This window comes from Ceratotherium simum, chromosome 25, assembly GCF_057802395.1.
Source record: "Ceratotherium simum simum isolate JZ-2026a chromosome 25, ASM5780239v1, whole genome shotgun sequence".
Taxonomy (NCBI): Eukaryota; Metazoa; Chordata; class Mammalia; order Perissodactyla; family Rhinocerotidae; genus Ceratotherium; species Ceratotherium simum.
The window spans coordinates 35,667,830-35,691,930 of NC_141924.1; the positions used below are offsets into that span (position 1 = coordinate 35,667,830).

Consider the following 24,101-nt stretch of genomic DNA (forward strand, 5'->3'; position numbering starts at 1 on the left):
CAAATGTGTGTGTGCGTGGAGGGGAACTTGACCTCTTCCTCATACTACACGCAAAAATTAATTCCAGATGCATCATAGACTTAAATGCTGAAAGCTAAGATAATAAAGTTTCTAGAATATCTTAATGACCTAGAAATGAGCAAAGAGTTCTTATATGTCACAACAATTAAAAACTTTTGTTTTTAATTTAAAATTAGAAACATTCTGTTCATCAGAATAAACCATAGAGAGATCGAAAAGGTAAGCCCAGAATTTAGAGATAATATTTACAAGGGAAAACAGAGTAGTACTTAGAATATATAAAGAACTTCTACAAATCAATAAGAAAAAAGATGTACAATCCATCTGAAAAATGCACAAACAATTGCTCATGTCACAAAAGTGGATATCTAAATGGCCAGTAAGCATATGAAAAGGTATCCAACATTATTAGTTATTAGAGAAGTGCCAGTTAAAACAACAAGATACCACCACAAACCTACTGGAATGGGTGAAAAAGATATGAAAATACAAAGTGTTGGTGAGGATAGAGCTCCTTTGAAACTCTCGTATTCTGCTGTAAATTTATACAATAACTTTGGAATACCATTAGACACTATCTATTAAACATAAATAAACATTATGACCCAGAAATTCTATTCCCAAAAGAAATGTGAATATGTACATCAAAAGATGTGTACAAAAAAGTTCATAGCATCTTTAGTCATAATAGGCAATACTAGAAATAATTCAACAACAAAGAATTTACCAATAGTCGAATAGACTTTTAAAAAACGGTATAATCAAATAGTAGATAGATAAAAGTGGTATATTCAAAAGAGTGATATATATATATAGCTACACAAATCTCACAGACAAAATATTATGTGAAAGAAGAGTAGATTCTGTATGATTCCACTTATAGGCAGTTCAAAAATAGGCAAAACTAATCTATGATGATGGAGGTATGAATCCTATGGAGGCAGGAGGAAGTCCTTTAGGGATGTTAATATGTTCTATATCTTAATCTGAGAGGTGGTTAGGTGGGTGTAAGTGTCTAGAGGAGAGGGAACAGAATAAGCAAAACTAAGGATGTAAAAGGCAAGCACTCCATACAGTAAAAGGGTGTTCAATTTGGTTGGAGCATACGGAAGTCACAGGCGAGAAGTGGTAGATATGTCCGTATAGTTTGCTACCTTTGGAATACTTGAATAACAATTTAAGGAGGTTGTTCTCACTTTGCTAGGCAACAAAGAACTACTTAAGGTTGTTGATCAGGGCATAAATAAGCTCAGAGTTATATTTAATGAAGAATAACTGATAAACAAAACATTGTGTAAATCTGGTCGAAGAGTACACAGCAAGTCTTGTAAATATTCTATGACCACATTTACATACTGTACAAGCTTGTAGGGTAAATAAAGAAGATGTTAAGATATCAGAAGCATACTTTTTCAAGTGCTATTTGAAAAAAAATCTATAACATAGTGTTGAGAGGATAAAAACCTTAGAAACTGGTTTAGCTCCAAAATAATATACTAAAAATATTTTAAGACCAATATTTACATGTTGTAGTTGGTACTTACTTCATCAAATGTAAAATCCTCTAAATCTATTTCTTCATATTCTTCTTCAGATTCTTCATTCTTAATAGCCTCCAGAGCTGTCATCAGTTTCTTTCGCAAAAGAAAGCCCTTCCAAACCGCCTAAACAAAAATTTAAAGCATGTTATACAAGGTTATAGATCAAACTCCAAACCAGATTCTCTGTGTTATCCCATTAGGAAGATAAAACATCTTAGAACTTAGTTTAATGGCTCAATAATCTGTTTTTTGAACTTTATGTGACACTTAAAACTGCAAGATAAATTAAATGACTGTTTGTGTCTAAAGTTCTGAATCTCAGGAGACTTTCCTCGTGGTAAGCAAAAAAGAATCTTTAAAACTCCCTCAACTGCACATGTAGGTCAACCAATCAATTATCTCACAATTCCTCCAGGACTCATTCTAAACTAAGAAGAAAGTGATACTATGGAAAACCAATTTTGCTAATTTTCAAATGATTATGTATAAAATAAACTTGCACACGTTTAGGAAAACTTCAACATATATAAATGGCCATATTATAGAGGCAGTATCATGGCCCATAATAATTAACTAACTTCATTTTAAAATAAGCACAGAATAATAGAATTGAAAACATTCAGACTCCTCAGTCTTATAGGGAAATCTTTCCTAACTAAAACTTCAAGAACATTGTAATTTTTAAAAAATGAATATCTTTATAACCTGCAGAGAGTGAGCTCCAGCATACAGTAAGTGTAAAAAATAAGGTAGAACTAAGTGTGTGTTGCATGCTACCATTTATCTACAAAAGAATGTATATAAATACATAATAAACATATCTATATAAACATACATATTTAAATATATGTATATGTGGTTGCTAATATTTAAAAAGTGAAAGTATAAATTGTAAAATTAACTTTAAAAATTGTTACCTATAGAGGTAGAAAACAAGGTAGAAGATACAGCAATAGAAGCCAGACTGCTCTGAACATACCTTGCTAGATTTGACTTTGGAATCGTGCATGTGCTTAAGATAATTGTAAAACAAATAAATATGAAATAAAAAGAAATTCCTGAAAAAATAAAAAAATATGTTTCATGCTGTGAGCATAACCACACAGAAGTTATTTAAAGTGACTTTAAAATAGATTTATTTGACTATATCCCTAGTGAAATATACTCAAAAGACAAATTTAACTACAAAAGATACGTTAAATATGTTTTCAGTAATCGTATTGTTAGTAATAAAATCGGTATTGTTATTCTGAAAAACACACATATTGAGAAGTAGAATATAGAAACAAGCAACGGCCAGACCATATATGACAATAGAAGTCCCCCACAACTTCTACAGCAACCAGCCTAGGAAGCCAAACCACAACCTCTGCGACCTCTTGGCAATTAGCCAAGAATGGCTAAGACTTGGTCAATAACTGTCAGGTTCCTTATTTTTTGTCCCTGCTTATAACTCGGGACGAACCAGAGATAACCAAATATGCTTCCTAAACCAATCACATAAGAGCCCCCACTCCTAGCTCTCTGCCTCCCGTCTTCCCCATGCCAACAACCTCCAATTAGAGCATACCTGAAGCCTTTTCTCCCTCTTTTTTTTCAATATAAAGATTTCCCGCTCCCTTCCCTGACTCTGAGTCTATGCCGAAGGTAAGCAATGGTGGCTGACCCCATTGCTATAGCATGCTCTGAATAAATGGCCTGTTCTTTCTCATTTGTGTGGTCATTGTTTATTTCCACTATGTATGTGCAGGTGTACACACACACACACACACACACACACACAGGAGGGGGAGTGAGAGAGCGGAGAAAAAGCAATTATGTCAATGTCATTAGGAACCAGGATTTTGTATAAAAGAGATACAAATATAAAATCAAATAAGTAAAAATCCTGTAGTCCTAAATTTAATTTTAAAATATCAGTATGAACCCATGGTATATTCTTTTTCTTAAAAATATGTATTTTCAAGCTTAGTACATTAAAATAATCCTAAAAACAATGTCCACACTAGTAGCAACAAGCACTCTTAAATCCTAAAGCACTCTTAAAATCCAGACTGGTGTCTTTACATATTATTCCCACTAAAGGAATCTAGGATCTTTGGAGAAATGACTGAATCCAGGCCTGGGGCAAAATGTATACATAATGAACCTGGAACAACATGTCACATTAGAAAGCAAGGAAAGTTTTAAAGACTACTGAATTGTGTCAAAAAAGCTAACTTGAAGAGATTACCATTGGTCAAATAACAGACAATTTGGGCATCAATAAGAATAATAACTGCAATGGAATTAAACACGTCATATATTTTAAAAATTTATATATACGTTATGATAGAACACATTATGGTGACCTCTGGAGGATGCTAGGAAACCTCATTAATCTAGAAATTGGTAAATAAAGGGAAAGAAAGTGTCATGCATTTAACCTACCTTTCCAGTATAAACTATACCCCAAGGTAAATAAATAGTAGATTAGACAAAGTCTCTCTTTATAGGCATATTTTAGTTAATAAATGAAGAAGAAATAATATATAGAGTATCAATATTTTGCAAACCATTAATAAAAGAACTGATTTGGCAATGATTATCAACGGCCATTAATATTCCCAAAAGAGAGGCAACCAGACATTATGGAACAACTGGTTGTAATATATACCAACACCTATGAAGTATTCTTGATAAATCAAACCCAAATCATATCAAATATTAGATCTTACTGTCCATTTACAGAAAACAAAGGGATGAGAAACATGTTAAGTGATGTCATGGGGATGCATTTGGAAAATTCAGAAGGTAAAAAACTCTACAGGACAAAAGACTTGGTTTCTTCAATAAATAAATTGTAAGAAAAAGAAGAGAGGTGGTTACTATATAGTAAAAGACTTAAGTAACATATAAACCAAAGGCAAAGTGATGACTTTGTATTTTGATTAAGAAAAATCTGTAAACAAACATTTATAAAACAGAGAAATTTGAATATTGATTTGATATTTCGTGATACTGAAAAATAATTGTCAGTTTTTAGGTTGGTATTGCATTGCAGTTATATTTAAAACCATAAGTCTTATAGAAATTCATACTGAAATATTTACAAAAAGAATGAGAAGATATCTGGAATTTGTTTCATATTGTCTAGTGACGAGGAGGGAGAGGTGGGTTGGTTATAGGAGTCTATATTGGCCAGTAGTTCCACTCATGTTGAAGTTTGGTATATGGGTACTTGGGGCTTTTCTATATGTTTGGAATGATCCTTAACAAAATGCTAAGAAATTTACAGATGGTGCAATTTTCTTTTTTCTTACAATCAATAAAATTATGTAAAATCAGAAATCAAGCTTTTAAAATTAGGTGACCTGTCAGGCTTCTTTTATTGGTTATAATCCATATTTCCAACAATCATGGATATGAACATTATTTTTGATGGAAACATAAAGAAACAGTGTTCTGCCATGCAGCCCATCATATACAAATCAGGCACAGTAAATAAGTAGAACAGATTTTGAAATTCATTGAGAGTCTATTATATGTAATTTTCACATGATAGAGCAGTGAATAAAACATAGATAAATATCTCTATATACAAATTTTCCATTCTAATAGGGGATAGGAACCAAAAACAAAATAAATAAGGAAAATATATCCTATGTTAAATAAATGCTATGGACAAAAATAAATCAGTGACAGGAGATGGGGAGATGGGGAAGGGACTGCTATTTTAAACAGAGCATCACAGGAACCCCTCACTGTGTGGTTAACATTTGAATATATATACTTAATAGATCCATGGGCCACCAACCTAAGGATACCATCAGCGTGCAAAATTAATAGCGTGAATGTTATTCCTTATATCTTTTCTCTGGCTCAATATCAGGAGAGGGATATTTCTGTAGGGTCCCACAACTGCTGTATTCCATGCCTTCTTGCACTCTGACTCTATGACCAAGTGGCCTTGCTCTACTCAGATAAGACAAAAGCTATGCTATAGCTGCTACTGCTGTCAACGTTCTTGGGCCTGTGGTCCTGGGCAGGAGTTGGAAGATGCTGATACAGGCAGAAATACAATGCCTCATAGTGTCATTACTATACCTGGAGCTACCGGTTTTTCACAGGTGGCAAATCCAGTCCTCAATCATGCCCATAGCTTCCTTTTCCTGATGCAGTATACTGGAGATTTTCTTTTCCCATCCCTGTGCTAAACACTTGAGCCTTTCAATGTTCCCTTCCTTTTTCCCAAAACCTGTAAGAAACCCAGACTACTCTCAGGAATAGGTAATAGTCATCTACTCTATTTTCTGGGTGAGGATGGCATTACTGAAGGGACTATTTCCCCATAACTGTACTCCTCCATCCATCCAACATGTTTGACCTGAAAATTTAATTTTTCTTCTCAACTCTGACACATATCCTTCACAAACATTCTCTGTGTTCTACTCCTCCCACCCCCAGTCCCACTCACTCTACATGGAAGCAACTTGTTTCCAACAAACCTCACCATTTATCTCAACAGGCTCCTTTTTAGCTTCCTCCAAGACAAACTCACAAAAGAGGTAAAGAACATGTTGGGATGTTGCCACTCTCCCAGAAGCATTACATTTCTTTTGCTCTTACACATGTGTCACGCTTCAGATTCCATTTACACATTGAGACCTCTTTTCCAGAAAAGCATGTGGTAGGTTTGGGAGGCCTGGTTGGGCTATAGTCTCTCATCTATTTATTGTCTAAACTATGTTTTTCTACTTTTCACCAATATATCTTTCTTTTTTCTAACCTACAAATTTCTAATTCAAATTCTAATTGTTATTAACACTTTAAACCAAGCTCAAAATCATCTGCAAAATGAAAAACATAAAAATCATATAGGATTGTTATATAGATTAAATTATAAAATTTATATACAGTGACGGACACACAATTCTCACATACTAAGCATTCATCAAATATTATTTTCTCAACTTCCTTGCCTCCTTATTTTTAACATTTACTTAGTTTATCAAGTAAGAAAATTGTGTGATATTAAACACCACATAAAGTTCAAAAACTACCATTGATAATATTTTAATCATTTTTGACTCTAAAAAATGGATTTCAGTATAAAAATAATATTCCACTATTTTGTAACTTGCTATGAATAAATTATAACTTCTCAAGAGAGTTCCAGGTTCTCCTAATCTGAGGAGAAATGATGTTCATATGAGTTAAGAACTTGAAAAGTATTAAATGGTAGAAATAGAAGAGAGGACATCTTTGTGTGATAAGGAACATGACTGAAAGCATTGCTTGAGAAATTGGCCTTCCTATTTTTAACTTACCCATTATGGAGAATACCATCAGCCCTTTACCCTCTTTATTAGTCTCATGTAGTTGGGTTGTTATTACAGACCTGCGCATGTCATGTGCTGTGGGTGACTGGCATATGCAAGCTCCCATAGACGGGAAAATACTATTTTTCTTTTCCTCCCCTTTTGTCTTAGTCCATTTGGGCTGCAATAACAAATATACCATAGACGTAGTGGCTTAAACTACAAACATTTATTTCTCCCAGTTCTGGAGGAGGCTGGGAAGTCCAAGATCAAGGCACTGATAAATTCAGTGTCTGGTAAGAGCAAGCTTCCTGGTTCATAGAAGGCCAACTTCTCACTGTGTCCTCACGGCGGAAAGGACTAGAAAGTTCTCTGGGGTCTCGTTTATAAGGGCACTAATTCTATTTGTGGGGGTTCCACCTTCATGACATCGTCTCTGCCCAAATGCCCCACATCCAAATACCATTACTTGGAAATTAAGTTTGAACATAGGAATTTTGTGGAGGACATAAATACATTCAATCTATATCACTTTTCATTTTGGGATCTTTTTTTAATTCCTCTTTTTTTGGATTCCTTTATCTGGCATTTATGCTCTCTGGTTCCTTGCTATCTTTCAAAATGCTTTCTCTATCATGGCAAATGGGCCCATGACTTCTTACTCCTAGGGAGATACCCTTCACATCCCTTCGTCCCTGACCCTGTCCTGGAAAGGTTCTAAGCATTAGAGCGACATGTTTTCTTTCCCTTGATTCTCCTATTTCTTAGGTCATCTTCTCTTCCTCACTTACCCCCCCCTTCCTTTTTTGTTATACCAACATAATGACATCAAGACTAGGTGAAGACCTAGGGAAAAGAGAGCATAAATGTAAATCTTTAATCCAGGCCTTCAATGACAGGAGCAAAAAGATTGATTCACTGTGGCTCACAATGGATCCAGACCAACTCATCAGGGACAGGTCTTCTACAAAACTCTAGACTGTCAGATAGTGTGTGTTTTTCTGGTGTGACATGTACAGATACTTTCCTCATGAATCTGCGTAGGGTCAGGAATTCAAGTCCCAGTCACCTCTATTCAGTTTATGAGAAATAATGGTAATATAAATGTGCAATAAGTAATGTACAGATTCTTCTTTTAAACTTATTTATTTATGTCAAGGTTTCAGTTTTTCTCCTAGTAATCCATGAATGATTAATTCATCTTTCTTTCTCACACATTCAAATCAATTTCCTGCCCAGACAATTCTATGTATATTAGACATATCTGACATCTTCTTCTTCTCCAACTACCATCGACTCCCACCCCTGGAACATACTATCTATACACTTATTCCTTGTTAAAATCTTTCACACATCTCTGACCATGTTCCTCCTATATTCTCATAATATTCTATTTCTTAGGATAGTCTAGTTGCACTATAACTTCTTATAATTCCAGTAATATGAAATCCTATTGTCTTTTACTTCCACTGTCCTTTATACCTGGAATTCCATTCTCTTACATATTTACATTGAGCCCTATCTATTTCTCAAGATGTATCTTACATCCTTTATATTAGTTAGGGTAAGCTAAGTGCTATAATAAAAATATCCAAAATGTATAACTCAAAAACAATAGTTGATTTCTTGATCACATAAAAAACATTGAGAGGGTAAGCGAGACAATGGGGCAGCACTTTAACATAAAGTGATTGAGGTATCCAGGCTTTGTAGACTCTGCAGTCCCAACAGACAGCTTCGAAGGATGCCTCAGAAGCCATCTTCATTTCAGCCAACCAGAAAGGGAGAGGAATATGAAGGAATGTCTGTGGGAGGTTTTATGGGCCAAACATGGAAGTGGTGCCAGTATCTTTCACCCGCATTCTATTGACTAGAACTCAGAAAAAAAGGTCAGACGGAAGTGCAAGGGCAGCTGGGATATCAAGGCTGAATATCAAGTCATATCCTAGGAAGAAGAGGAGAATGTGGGTTTGGTGAGCAGAGAGCAGTCTCCACAACATCCTTCATGAACTCTTCATTTTGTTCCTTCTAAAGCCCAGGCTCTTTCTACTATATCATACTCTGCTTTCCAGGATGATTAGGGAGTCTAGAATTCGTATTTTAAGATAAATAGTTTAAGAAACTAGAGGATTATACTCAGAAGAAGAGAAAATGAAGTTGAGTTGACTTCAATGATTTTAAGGTACCATGATGTACAACAAAAGAGACTTGTTCTAAGTGGCAAAGAAAGACTGGATTATGCTTACTTTTGTTAACAGATGAAGCTCAACAAAAAGACATTCAACAGAGAAATATGAGTCACTGAACTAGACTGTTTCATAAAGTAATGAACTTCTCTTTATTGAACGGAATGAAGTTCCATTTAATATCCAAAAGTTTAATATCCATTTACCATCAATGCTGAAAAACGTATTGCTCATCCACTGATGACAGGAGGGAGTTTAGACTTCATGACATATTCATTCCTCATGTAGCAGAATAATATTTTGAGACAGTAACTGAGGTTTCTTTCTTTTCCTCAGAGTTTTCTTGAATCCACTACCATCCCCCCACTCTCACCACCATTCGGGCATCAGTAACAGCTTTGTCTATGCATTGCCCTTAGGAGTACAGTCCAGACAAATTAAGTCAACTGAAATACTAAATATATTCATTAGAACCATAACAAAGATAATTTTCTTGAAAACTACAGCTTTAACAGCAAAAGCCAGCAACTTAATTTTAAAGCTATTCTTCCAGTTCCTTAAGACCTTGGAAGCATGCCTGATTCTTCTCTCTCTCTTTCATATACCACATCGCCATGAACTAATATTATCAGCTGTACCTTCAAAGTTTATACGCATACCCTCACGATAAATCAACACATACTCTGGAATGTGATTTTCTTCCCACTTCTACTGCAACACTCTGGTCCATGCTACCATTATCTCTTGTCTGGATTACTCCAATAGCCTCCTAACTGATTTTGCTGCTTCTACTCCTGCCTCCAACGGTGTGATCACAACATAAAGTAAACTTGATCACGTGAGTCCACTGCTCAAATTCCTGTAGTATCTTCCCATGTCATTCAGAGTAAAAGCCAAGGTCTTTACAATGACTTACGAGTTATAAGTCCTACTCTTCTCCCCTTCATCACCCTCAGTCACACTGGCTTCTTGTTGCTCTGTAAACCCTGTGGGTAGGCTCCTAAATCAGTGCCTTTGAATCTGATAGTCCTCTTCCTGGAATATTCTTCCCCCAGATATCCAATGGCTTAATCTCTCACCGCAATGTCTCCTTCTCTGGTTTTCCATATCCATCCTGTCTAAAATGATAAACTTTCCTTTGATACTCCTATCTCACTTTTCCTGCTTTATTTTTTCCCCTTAGTACTTATCGCTACCTAACATACTTATTTAACTTATTTATTAATGGCACATCCCAACAGAATGTAAGCTAGTAACATTTTTGTGCCAAGAAATATTTGCTGAATGAATAAAGAAAGGGAAACACTAAATTTTTGCTTAGTTACCATCATTCAATTCAGGCACAGTACTATGAATTTCCACAGATTTTCTTTTATCTATTTATTTAGTCTATGTCTGCCTCTTCCAGCAGGATGTAAACTCCATGACGGTAGAGATCTTGTATGTTTTTTTCATTTACTTTTCTTGAGCCTAGAACAGAGCTTGACAAATAGCACTAAAGAAATATTCTAAAAAATATTTGCCGTTCTAAAAAATATTTGATGAGTGAATAAATAAAGGGATGAATGTGATCAGGTTAAACTTCATTTCAAAATCTGGTCTTGGTGAGGTTAAATCAAATCTATTCACTACCTGCTTTCTGAATTTTTAAGTTAAATGGGTATTTGAAGGACTTGAATAATTATTTTAGTAGATTTTTAAACATGCTTCTAGAAATAGCTATAGATTAGGCCAAGTGAGACCTGCTTTGGCTAATCAAATGTTAGCAGATGTGACAAATGACACATCTGAGCAGAAGTTTTAAATATGATTTTGTGGTTCAGCTTGGCCCTCAGTCACGAGCATAGTATTTCCAAGTTATAGACTACTCCTTCAGGCTAGATGCTAGGCAGAGGCACAGCCAACCTGCAACCAACCTGCAGCCTGTATGTCACATGAGTATGAAATAATCCATGTATTTGTAAATCACTAAGATTCGGGGGTTGTCTGTTATACAGAATAACCCAGTGAAATACAACTAACATATCTCTCACGACTATTTCACCAAAAGATTAAAACTAACCTGAATAAGAATAGCAGCCTTCTCCCTCTGTTCTTGGATATTGACAGTATTTTCTCTTTTTTCTTTTTTTAAAATAGTTTGATCCTTGATGCAGGAATTTGGCCAGGATGTCAGGGGTCCTGTTGCAGCAGTATGCAGCCTTGTAGAGAAATCACTCTGTCTGCGTACAGTGTAACCACGCCAGTGTGCCTGGATTACCACAGCTGCCATAGTACTAACAAAAGAAAACATTTTTAGTACCCATAAATGCACAGTTGTAGATAAGAGGTCCTCACAAGCTATATTTGTAAACATGGACTACATAAAGTATTACTGAAAAAGAAGACCCCTTCTTTTGTTTAACTATAGTCTAGAAGTAAAAATACTATGGAAAGCCTCAAATCTGAAGCAGAGAAATGGGCCAGTAACTTAGAGAGGGATGTGAATACATGGGATTTTTGTTTGTTTCTTTTCAGGAGGGAGATATTACTGAGATTTTGTATAATACTGAGGAGGTTGAACCAATAGAGAGGCGGAAATGGGATGATGCAGAAGAGAGGGGACAAATGTAGAAGCCAATGTTGACTTGGCAAGAGAGGATGGGATCCTGTTCACAGGGGAGAGATTAGCTTTGGAGAGGAAGGAGGGCCCCCCTTCACTGTAAGACAAACGATCCATCAGGTTTTTGCTATCTTCGCTTTCCTCACTGCCCACGGACAAATAATTAAATCATACTGTTACAAGCCCAGCAGTAAATTCTAACAGTTTCTCAGCCTGCATCTATTTGCCAATTTCAGGCACTGAATCAATCAATACTGTGTTTTTCCCACATCCCTTTAGGCTGCCCAGCAACATTAGCAAAATATAAATAGCAATGTATGTTGATTGTAAGTGAGTTCTTAGTGTGCATAATCATTTAACTCTTCCTAATTGGATATGTTTTCCTTTCCCCACACAGATTATTCCAGGGATATTATCAGGATACAGAGTAAAGTCAAAATGCTAATTATTCTATCTTAACCTTTCTTCAAATGCTTACAGTTAGCTTAAAAGGCATACGAAGGAGAAGTGATTCTTGCAAATCCCCCTTCCCTAGTGCTTCCTTGAAACAGTTTTCAATAATTTTATAATTGCTAAACCCAATGAAATTTTCTCCTTCCTCAATGAAATTTTCTCCTTCCATATTAGAAAGGGATGATGTAACCATTTTCTATTGTTATTTTGCTTTATTATTGTTATTACTATTGATATCATCATCACCATTTTACCTAAAGCCTCTAGCAGCCTTCAATCTATTTTGTTATGAATGGAAAATTGAAGTTAATGGACAAAACTTCAGGCCTAAGATAAACTACTTGTATTCCCAATACTTGGAAAAAATAATCATGTTTCAACAAATCATTTCCTCCTCCTAGGGTAAACAGAACTTTGTAAATTTTGCTGTGAAATTAATTTACATTCGGTCATTCAATCATCAATTCATTTCCTTATCTTTTGAACAAAAATGAGTTAGGGAATTTTAAAGCACTATAATAGGTACTTTAGGTGATAAAGAAAAGAATCTGAATACATATTTGCAATGTATAACTGGTAAACGATGAAAGGCTTGTAAGAAAACACATTTAACCTGAGACAGCATCTTATATTTCTATACAGATACATACAAATTTCACTGACTGTAGTTGTGAATTTTTTCTAAAGCTGACCCAGTCATTTTCCGCTTGAATTCCTCAGCTCAATATCATCAAAAAAAAAGGTAGATGAGGGATATTTTCCTCAGTGACACTAACACAAGGACTGCTTTTCACTAAATCGAAAGCAGGTTAAAAAGCTGACTTTGGGGCTTCCTGAATGTAGGATGCTTTCCACATTGAGAACAACAGCTCATATTATTACTATCATCATCATTATCACCATCATCATCACCTTTTTTTTTTAGTAAAAATCATAATGATAAAAATGCCCTTAGCATACGAACACATGAAAACCATGCTTAGGAAACACCTACACAACTGACAATGAATCTTCCTGAATCACTGAATGGCAAGGTTTAGCAAGTGGGTATACATTTTCTCTTTATTCTTTACATCTTTGGTTTGTCTATATTTTCAGTTCTCCATCCTTCTTTATTTTCATCATTTGGCTATTTTATTTATCACGGATTCAGAAGTTCTAAGTGTTTTTATGTAAAATTTCAATAGGCAACATCTAGGATTTGAAGCTAATGCTACCCCAAAATACGGTATCTTGGCATATTGAATATTTTAAGCTAAAGGAATTTGAGAAAAGGCATGTGCAGGAAAGACGTTCTGACCTTCCTTGGATGAGAGGTGCCCTCCCTCTACTCAGAGGAAAGAAGCATTCTTATCTGAAGATAAAGGACCAGAGGAATCTGAATGAACAGGACTTGCTAAATTTCCCCCGGTTTACTGCTCTTAGCTCATACACTTTGTCCTACCATATTTTTTAACAACTTTCCACTCTTTATCAAACTTACTATAAAAATGCTCAGGTTTAACTATTTTTTCAGGTCTTCATTTCCTTATGAAGGCTCCCGTGTCATCTAAAACCTATATTAAATAAATTGTATGCTTTTCTCTTATTAATCTATGTATTAATCTCTAATTAACCTAACAGGGGACCTAGCTGAGAACTTAGAAAGGTAGAAGAAAAAGATATTTATTCTCCTCTACAGAGCAAAAGCATCAATTAAATAAATTGGTAAAATATAAGTCAGGAAATGTTAAAGCCACTTTCAATAAAATTTTTTAAAATTTTGCATCAGGAAATACATGTTAGCTTCAGCATATCTAACTATTTAATATAGCTTCCAGAAAAGAAATCATGATTCACTTTGACAATTCCTGAAGGAACGAAGACTGGAAAAGGCAAGATTAGCTACTTCGACATTCTGCGTTCTGCCCTGTTCAGCACCCGTTATTACAGGAGAAGCTGAACCTGACCATTTTTAAGTTTGTTGGCTTGACTGTGGCCAAAAGTAAAGAGAACAGAAAAAAGTTGACAGGCCAAAGTAGATACCAATCGTTGCTGGTTCAACAAGAAATTAAAGGCAACCATTAGCTTTTTAAAAGTGTTTCATAGTTGGAAGAGGTTTTATGTAACTAATCTCAAAGAATATTGTCCTACCTTACAGAGTTGTTATGCCAAAGAAAACTATCACACATGCATTCAAATACTTGCACAGATGCTTATTCAATGTTTACTAGATCAATAAGCAAATAAAGAGCCCTTGAAAAGGTATATTTTAAAAAATAAAATACCTGATTATTCAGAAAGTATCCTTTATAGTATTTTCAGAATAATGTAGTATTTTAGTTCTTAAAAATTCATTTAATTAGTTAGATATTTAGAAGGCAGAAAAAATCATTTCATATTTACTCATTTTAAATTATATAATACTAGTCAATTAAATTAGAATCTACCAAAATTCAACCAAATTAATCTGCACTGTAATTAATAATTTGTGTACATCACAAAAACAAAATTGAGGGAATTAATATGAAACATAATAGTGATATAGATCCTTTACCAAGTTATTATTTGGTAACAATGACTATGATTACCCATAAAAAATAATAAATATACAACTGTAAAAGAAAAATGATCTCTAAATCTTACATTTTTTCATGATGTTCAATATTTTGGCAATTCCTCAGCAGAGACCTTGTCATTACTGTTTCCATGGATGATATTCTTTTGGTGGGGATACCACCTGCCTTGCTGTCTTCTCCTTTCTGGCCTACTATTTTTTCCTGATTTCTTTCCTCAGTATCTTCACATAAGGAGAGGTTGGTTAATGGGAAGTGACTAGAGCCAGAGTCCTTCCGTTTCTCAGAAATATCTGGCGAGTCCAGTTTATGTTCATTTGCACTGGAGTGGAGGACTCTACTTTGCAGGATGCCATCACTGTTGGTAGGCACCAAATGATTTTGCTGGGCTTCTGATTCATCTCTCTTGGTGATACTTACATCCTCATGTTCATGTGCGTATCGATATTCATTACTAAGTGTCATCAATTTCTTAAAATAACAGCAGAGATTTTCTGCAGCATCCAAGGTGAATACATTTCTGAGGAAATAAATAATAAAGGACATTTAATAACAAAGATTATATCAGCAAATATTAAAACTTGTACAGGTTTTGAAAATTTCCCTGTGTGTCCTGACATGAATATTAAACTTGACTACAGCATTCATCAAAAACTTATTTTTGGTTGTTCATATAAAAATTGATCTCATTTCTAACAAAATTTGAAAATATTTGTTTAGTTAATCTTGATCTGTCAATCCAGACAAAATGTCTGGAAGTTTTAGAACCATTTTTATTCTAGGTATTTTTGGTACAAACGAATGGGAAAAATCCATGCTTTTACTACCATAAACACAAGAAATCATGGTTCCCTAAATTTGGAGAAGTTATTTATGAAACAAAGTTAAAAGTACTTTCTACACTTGACTCTTGCCATGAAAAATATTTATATTGGACTTTTAAACAAAGACCTTAAATTACGGGAAAGTTTTTATTCCCATTTTTCTCTGAAAAAAGAATCTATTGCAACCAGAATTCAAATATTTTAAGATATAAATGCCTGTGATTCTCTTGAACAATTGGTGGATTTCTATCCTATTGAGGTTATGACTTGTTTAATTAATCAAACTTTCGTGTTTATCAGATTTGAGGCTCTCAGTTGACAATGTAAAGGACTTTGCATTTTTGAGCCTTATTCATAGCTACATTTTATCTTCCTTTACTTTTGTTTTATTATTTTTTTAATTTTACTTACTTCAAATTTATATTTTCTGACTATATTTAATATATAGCCACAAGCTACCTTAAATTTTTTCTGAAACAATGTAGAATATAAATAAATATAAAAACATTTAATCATACCAAACAAAATGAAAGTTATAATTATTTCCTAAAATGTACAGATAGACAGTTCCTATGTTCACAAAAGTAATTATTAGACATGAGCATAGGCTTATCCAATATATGTTTGATATTTTGTATTTCATTAATTTTGTTGGCTAGTAATGCATAAAAAGTTCAATTCAATATTAGGAAGTCAAATGTTTATGGTTAGGTGTTCAATTCACCAGCATTTATGATTAAACATATAAAATATAGTCTATTTTCCATTTTCAATGCTAAAGTAAAACTTAAATTGCAACGACAATAACTTGTCCAAAGGAATCGAGAAATCTAAATTTCAACATGAGGGATGTCGAGGGTCATCTTTACGTAAAAAGTTCTTCATTACCATACATATACAAGGATATATTAGTTTAGATTTGCAAAGAGATAAATGTAAAAACCTTAGTACTTGTTGAAAGTAAACATTATCTATAACAATTGGAATTATTTTTATTTATTCATTTATTTATTTTTTTGTGAGGAAGATTAGCCCTGAGCTAACATCTGTTGCCAATCCTCCTCTTTTTGCTGAGGAAGATTGGCCCTGGGCTGACATCTGTGCCCATCTTCCTCTACTTTATATGGGACGCTGCCACAGCATGGCTTGACAAGCGGTGGTGCATTGGTCTGCGCCTGGGATCCAAACCTGTGAACCCCAGGCCGCCAAAGCGGAGCTTGGGAACTTAACCGCTATGCCACTGGGCTGGGCCCCAGAATTATTTTTAAAGCTGTGAGATTTATTTATAATCTGAATAGATTATATTCAAAAACATTTAAATAGAAAAACCAACTCTTACATAGGATAAGCATATATGAATGCACAAATAGCAATAATTTAAGTACTAAAATTAGACATTTGGAAGCACATCTTATTGTTCCAGTTATAATGGAGACATATGACATATGAAATAGTTTTCCTTTTTCATTTGTGTTTTCTGGAGCAATACAAATTAAAAAATATACAAAGATCAATTGTAATTCATTCATAGTAATGCAATCAGAATTGGGGGTGGGGAACGGGAAGTTCTCTTTCTTTCATAATTTTTTAGGACTCTACTCTCAACTTCTGTCCTCTGCATATGTTCATGAGTTGATTGCTTTCCTCCATTGTGCCCCATAATACCTTAATATATAAATATATGTGTAATATGATACTTTATATATAATAAACATTACATGTATTATATAACTAGCCTTGCTCTATTGTATCTGTTTATTTATCTAATTTTCTCTTATGTTAATCTGTGAATTTTTTGAGGGTAAAGTATAATACTTAGCTTATTATGTGTCTTGCCCACAATAATTGTTGAATAAATTTATGACTGGTTAATTGAATGAATGACTGAAGGAATGTTTGCATCTTGTCTTGAAGCTATCCTCATGCTTTCATTTATTTTATCCAATATTTTAACTTTTAAATTATGTTCAAAATACCTATTGATATATTTCAAACAATAAAAAGATGATGCCGAGAAGTTTTTCTAAAGGGAGAATATCCCCTGAAACAGATTGTTCTAATCTAAAAAAGGATGATTGTAGTAATCAGAATATTTTTTAATCATATGTATAAATTGAATTATATCTTTTAATTATGACAAGGGGAAGAAAACAGTCTTACCCTTTTCCAGTAATATAGTTTTCACTTAGTAAGTTGAATTCTCTGATCTGGGACTGACAAAGCACCAGGAAACGTCCTAATTCTAGCTGATAGTGTTCTTCAGTGTGGCTCTCTGAATAAGAGCTTAGCATTTCACCATTAAGGATTCTTAGAGCAGGTAACATTTTAAGTAGAGAATGCCTATTGACAACAATAAAACAATGAATAATATTGAAAAGGAGATTTTATATCTAAAATAACCATATGCCTATTACATAAATAATGTAAGCACAGAGTATATCTCAGAAACTGTTATTGCTTTTGTAGAGACAATGATACTGTTAAATTTGTTTAAAAAAGGTATGTTATCACGTCATGTACAAAATAAGTTTAGAGTTCTTGACATACATTTAACCGTTTTCTTCTAAAACACAAATGGAAAATTCAAACAGCTGGAAACTTGGGCTGGGATAAATAAAAGGCTGCACTATGAGAAGAATAATATCAGAATAATACACTCTTTTAAAAAGAAGATAATTAAAATAATCTTACTGAAAGTTGCTGTTTATTTCAGAAATAGACGAATTCTGATTGCTTCTCTTAGTAAAATATAGTGAGAGGAAGGCTAAAACAAGAGGGGTGGGATTGCTCTGTTTTTCATGATCTGGAAAATCTAAAGTTATGATATTTTTCCTTGAATTTTGCTAAGGATTATAATTATAAGAAGCTTCAAGATATGAGCAAAAGTCTACATCAATTTAAAAGACTAATGCTGTGAAAAACTAGGTCAGACAGCAAAAGCTGTCCACAAAGCCCCAGCCATTTAGCAGTACTTCCCAAGCCTTTCATAAGGAGAATGCAGGTCTCTTTTCACAAGGCTACTGATGGTCAGAGGCAAAACGGACTTCTCGAAGGAGTAAACTCCTTAGTTAAAAACTAACAGTTACGAGGCAGCCCTGATGGCCTAGCGGTTCAAGTTTGGCACACTCCACTTCAGAGGCCCAGGTTCAGTTCCTGGGTGCAGAACTACATCACTTGTCTGTCAGTGGCCACGCTGTGGTCGCAGCTCACATAGAAAAACTAGAAGGACCTACAACTAGAATATACAACTTTGTACTAGGGCTTTGGGGAGGAAGTAAAAAAAAAAAAAAAAAAAAAAAACAGAGGAAGATTGGCAACAGATGTTAGCCCAGGGCGAATCTTTCCCAGCAAAAAAAAAAAAAAAGAAAACCTAACAGTTACTATGAGGAAAACTACAAAACTTTGACCAAAGATATCAAAAAAGACTAAATAAATGGAAAGATGTCCCATGAAGACATTTTCATGAGTAAAAAGATTCAATATTGTCAAGAAGTCAGTTCTTCCCCGTTGATCTATAGTTCAACACAATCTCAATCAAAATACCAGCAAGACATTTTGTGGATATCAACAAACTGACTCTAAAGTTTATATGAAGAGGCAAAAGACCGAGAATAGCCAACTCAATATTGAAAGAGAAGAACAAGTAAGAGGACTAACACAACCTGACTTCAAGATTAACTATGAAGCTACAGTAATCCAGACAGCATGGTATCGGCAAAAGAACAGACAAGGAGATCAATGGAACAGAAGGGACAGCCCAGAAATAGACCCATATAAACATACTAAACTGATCTTTGACAAAAGAGCAAATGCAACACAATGGGGAAAAGATAAATGGTGCTGGAACAACCGGACCGTCCACATGCCAAAAAAAAAAAAAAAGAATCTAGACACAGACCTTTCATCCTTCACAAAAACTAACCCAAAATGGATCACAGATCTAAAAGTAAAATGCAAATCTCTAAAACTCCTAGAAGATAACATAGGAGAAAATCTAGATGACGTTGGGTATGGTGATGACTTTTAGATACAACACCACAGATAATCCATGAAAGAAATAATTGATAAGCTGGACTTCATTAAAATTAAAAATTTCTGCTCTGAGAAAGACACTGTCAAGAGAATGAGATGATAAGGCATACACTGAAAGAAAATATTTGCCAAAGACACATCTGATAAAAGATTATTATACAAATTATGCAAAGAACCCTTAAAACTCAACAATAAGACAATGAATATCCTGATTAAAAAATAGCCAAAGACTTTAAAAGACACCTCACCAAAGAAGATAGAAAGATGGCAAATAAGCATATGAATGATGTTCAATATCATATGTCGTTAGAGAATTGCAAATTGAAACAACAATGAGATACCACTACCTACCTATTAGAATGGCCCAAATCCAAAACACTGATAACACCAAATGCTGGTGAGGATGGAGAAACAGTAATTCTTGTTAACTGCTGGTGGAAATACAAAATAGTACAGCCACTTTGGAAGACAGTTTGCCGGTTTCTTACAAAAGTAAACATATTTTACCACTTGATCCAGAAATCGGGCTCCTTGGTATTTACCCAAATGAATTGAAAACATGTCTATACCAAAACCTACACACAGATATTTACAGCAGCTTTGTTTGTATTTGCCAAAACTTGAAAGCAACCAAGATGTCCTTCTGTAGGTGAATGAATAAATAAACTGTGATACATCCAAACAATGGCATAGTACTTAACATTAAAAAGAAATGAGCTCTCAAACCATGAACAGAGAGAGAGAAAACTTAAATGAATGTTACTAAGTGAAAGCAACCAATCTGAAAAGGCTGTGTACTGTATGATTCCAACTATGCTACATTCTGGAGAAAAGCAAAATTATGGAGACAAAAAGATCAGTGGTTGCCAAGGATTAAGGTAGAGGGAAGTATAAATAGGCAAAGCATAGAGGATTTTTAGGGAAGTGAAACTATTCTGTAGAATACTACATGGTGGATACATGTCATTACACATTCGTCAAAACCTATAGAATGTAGAACACCAAGAGCGAACCCTAATGCAAACTATGGCCTTTGGGTGATAATGACGTGTCGGTGTATGTTCATTGATTGTAAAACTGTACCACTTTGGTGCCGGAGGTTGATAGTGGGGGAGGTTGTCCATGTATGGGGACGGGGGGTATATGGGACTCTCTGTACTTTCCATTCAATTTTGCTGTTAACCTAATATTGCTCTAAAAAAATAAAGTTTATTAATTAAAAAACAAAAATATTTCCTAAACACTAAATGAAGGATGGCAAGGTAAGATTACTAAAATACTAGGTTTAGAAGGAAAACTCCAGTCAGAGCCCTAATATCAGTTATTCCTTCTACCTAGACTGTATAGTCTGGGTTGATAATATTCGTTTTTACAAACACAGTTGTAAAATATAATTTTTGTGTATGTGTGTGAGGAAGATTAGCCCTAAGCTAACAACCATTGCCAATTCTCCTCTTTTTGCTGAGGAAGATTGGCCCTGGGCTAACATCCGTGCATATCTTCAGCTACTTTATATGTGGGACGCCTGCCACAGCATGGCTTGATAAGCAGCACGTAGGTCCACGCCTGGGATCCGAACCTGCGAACCCCAGGCCACCAAAGTGGAGTGCGTGAACTTAACCACTATGCCACTGGATTGACCCCTAAAATATAATTTTAATATTTTTTTAATAAAAGAAGTGGTCCATTAAGCTAGGGCCAACCAAAGTCATAATATATCCTTGTGTGTAGTTACGATCCTGGCAGTCTTGGTATTAAGTAAAAGTAATCACAAGAGAGGTATAAATACATTGCCCTCAATGAAAGCAAAAAAGAGGAACACCACAGTTTTTCATTTACTGAGGACACAGTTGATTAGCTCCCTACCCTCCTCCAACCCCCCTGAAATAATGCCCTTTTTTTTCTTACAGATATTTAAATAAGGAAAGAAAGAAAGCAATTAGATTTGGTTCCTCAAGGTAATTATCAGATATTATACAATGTTAAGAAGCAGATAAGAAGTATTATGCTTTGCTAATAAAAAGTTTAAGCTAATTAATAAAATTTGGTTCCATATATTTTGAACATTTTTAGTAGGCTTGAAGTTAGCAATGTCTGCCAAATCATAAACTACCTAACACATTTACCACAAAGGGTTAAATAAATGCCAGTTATTGTGTTTCTGGTTGGATTCATTTTAAGGTATGATTCAAAAGCAGGATGTTATATTAAGATAATAGCTATTCACCTGCCCCATCACAGGTGATGAGGCAATCAGAGGTATTCACCACAGAGGTACAATATTAAATATAACATGAAATCTTTGACAGGTTCTCATCAAGGCAAGGAAAGGTTACTCTATGAAAGTGAAGCTGATAATAACCAAAATACAATGAAGAGATTAACTATCTGTATTCCACTCTACCAAATTGTTTATTACATTACTAAGGAAACTACATTGTATTCTAAATCTTCAAAGTATCCAGTCAAATTTCCTTCAAAACATGATCATAATGTCAGAATAACTTATTTAGCTATAATAATAAAATGCCAGGTATGAAATAATGATGCTTTTGAGATGTGACAATAAAGGATATTGAAAGTTAAAACTGTCTTGGTGTTCATTCAGCTTAAAAAAGAAGATGCTCTAATTCTATTACCAGTCCTGTTTCTTTGGATTAAATTTCCTAAATTATAGAAGAGCAAATACAAGGTTTCAACAACTTGATGGAAATAGCCCTTGAGAATAACCAACAGTTCTAATTCTTTGGGTGCCAATTAAGTTTCTGTCTGATACCTTGGTCACCAGAGTGGACCTGACCAGCAGAAGGAATGAAGTGTACCAATGATAGGTTCTAGACTTTGAAATAGATATGTCTTATAAGGAAAATTAATAAAGCAGATTTTCTTATTATAACCTGGATTCCTTAGGAGTTAGATAAAGCTAATTTTTTTTTCCTTCTAGAGTATAATCATTTCTGCTTAAACAAAAACAGTAAGCCGGTGGACGTACACAACTTTTCTGCAAGATCCTGGACCCACAGTGGTAGTGCAGATGCAGTAACACCTATGAGACACTCTTGAGCAGTCATCTTTCAGGTCTCATTTTGGCTAAATGAGGAGGTGTCAACAAAAGGAAGGCAATACTCATGCTGCTAACATGAGAACCACACGGTCTAACATATCTACTCTTTTTCTTAGTTACTCTCTAACTTGCGGTGGGAATTCAAGGCTAGATCCCTATGTGTGCCTCCAACCTTGCAGGGTAGTGTTTCTGAAAAGATTGCCCTTGAATTACTCCATTAGAGGTACCTGAATTGCTTTTTAAAATACAGAGTCTTCAATTACACCAAAGACCTCTAGTGGTGGGTTCAATGAATCTGTATTTTTAAAATACAGCCTTTCTTGTGCACCTTAAAGAATAAGAACCACTGCATTGGGAAGAAAATAGACTACAACACATCATATTAAAATCAGAGATGCTCGGGCTTAAACTTAAAAAACAACTCTAAAATTCTAATCACTTGAAAATTGTATTAAATTTTCAAAAAATATATATGTTACTTGGAAACCAATAGCATTTGATTATCAATGATGTCAGAGGAATTTGCTAAAGTAAGAGATATTGTGGGCCTGGGAAGTTATATTCCAATGATCTGTTCACTGATTAACATTGCCATTGGTTTTATATAAATGGTATGAAAGTTTCTTAGAAAAGTATTCCTGTAACACTAAAATTAGAAAGTACATATCAAATATACAGAGAAACCAGCTTTCTATTTAGAAATAATTGATGACAAAATGAAGAACCATTTTCACCAAATAACCTAATATATGCCTGGAGGCAAAAATACAAGAATTTGCTTTATCAGATTAATGGACAGATCAATACTTTACCACAATATTTTATTTAATAAAACAAGGGCTTATGCTCCAGACAACCATAATAATTAAAAATAAATGAATTTAAAGATAATACAGGACATTAGGTTTGTTTCTAGGTGTTGCAACTGGCATTATGTGGAAGCTGTTCAGATGTTAACTGACAGCAGATCAGCAAGGGGAAAAATGATAATTTTATCATCAAATACTATATTTCTGACATGGTTATTGATACAGATATCATTAAGTATAATATTTTAGGTACACGCAATAAGTCTAGAGAACGTGGGTCAATAGGGCTTGAATTTTTACTTTGGAATTTTTACTTTTGATGTTACATTCATCACCTATATGTAAAAAAAGTTCCCAACAGTTGATTTGAGTCAGAATATTTTGAAATTCTTTTTTTTTTTTTTTTTGTGAGGAAGATCAGCTCTGTGCTAACACCTGCCAATCCTCCTCTTTTTTTGCTGAGGAAGACTGGCCCTGAGCTAACATACATGCCCATCTTCCTCCACTTTATAAGGGACGCTGCCACAGCATGGCTTGACAAGCTGTGTGTCGGTGCGTGCCTGGGATCCAAACCGGCAACCCCCGGGCCACCGCAGCAGAGCGCGCGCACTTAACTGCTTGTGCCACTGGGCCGGCCCCTTGAAATTCTTTTGAATGTAAAAATTTAGTTTGCTTGGATCTTCGAGTGTGACAATGTCTTGAAATTTGTGACTT

At 34.5% G+C, this 24,101-nt stretch overlaps 1 protein-coding gene across 1 annotated transcript in view; it reads right to left on the reverse strand.

The window, feature by feature from the left end:
* The window catches only part of LRRIQ1 (leucine rich repeats and IQ motif containing 1), a 208,314-nt gene that overhangs the window by 108,859 nt on the left and 75,354 nt on the right, over positions 1–24,101 (reverse strand). Inside the window, exons 15-18 of the mRNA XM_014788515.2 lie at positions 17,643–17,822; positions 14,729–15,178; positions 11,111–11,324; positions 1,566–1,685 (exon numbers count right to left, since the gene is read on the reverse strand). Of these exons, the coding sequence (XP_014644001.2) occupies positions 1,566–1,685; positions 11,111–11,324; positions 14,729–15,178; positions 17,643–17,822 (964 nt within the window). The remainder of the gene's footprint in view (positions 1–1,565; positions 1,686–11,110; positions 11,325–14,728; positions 15,179–17,642; positions 17,823–24,101) is intronic.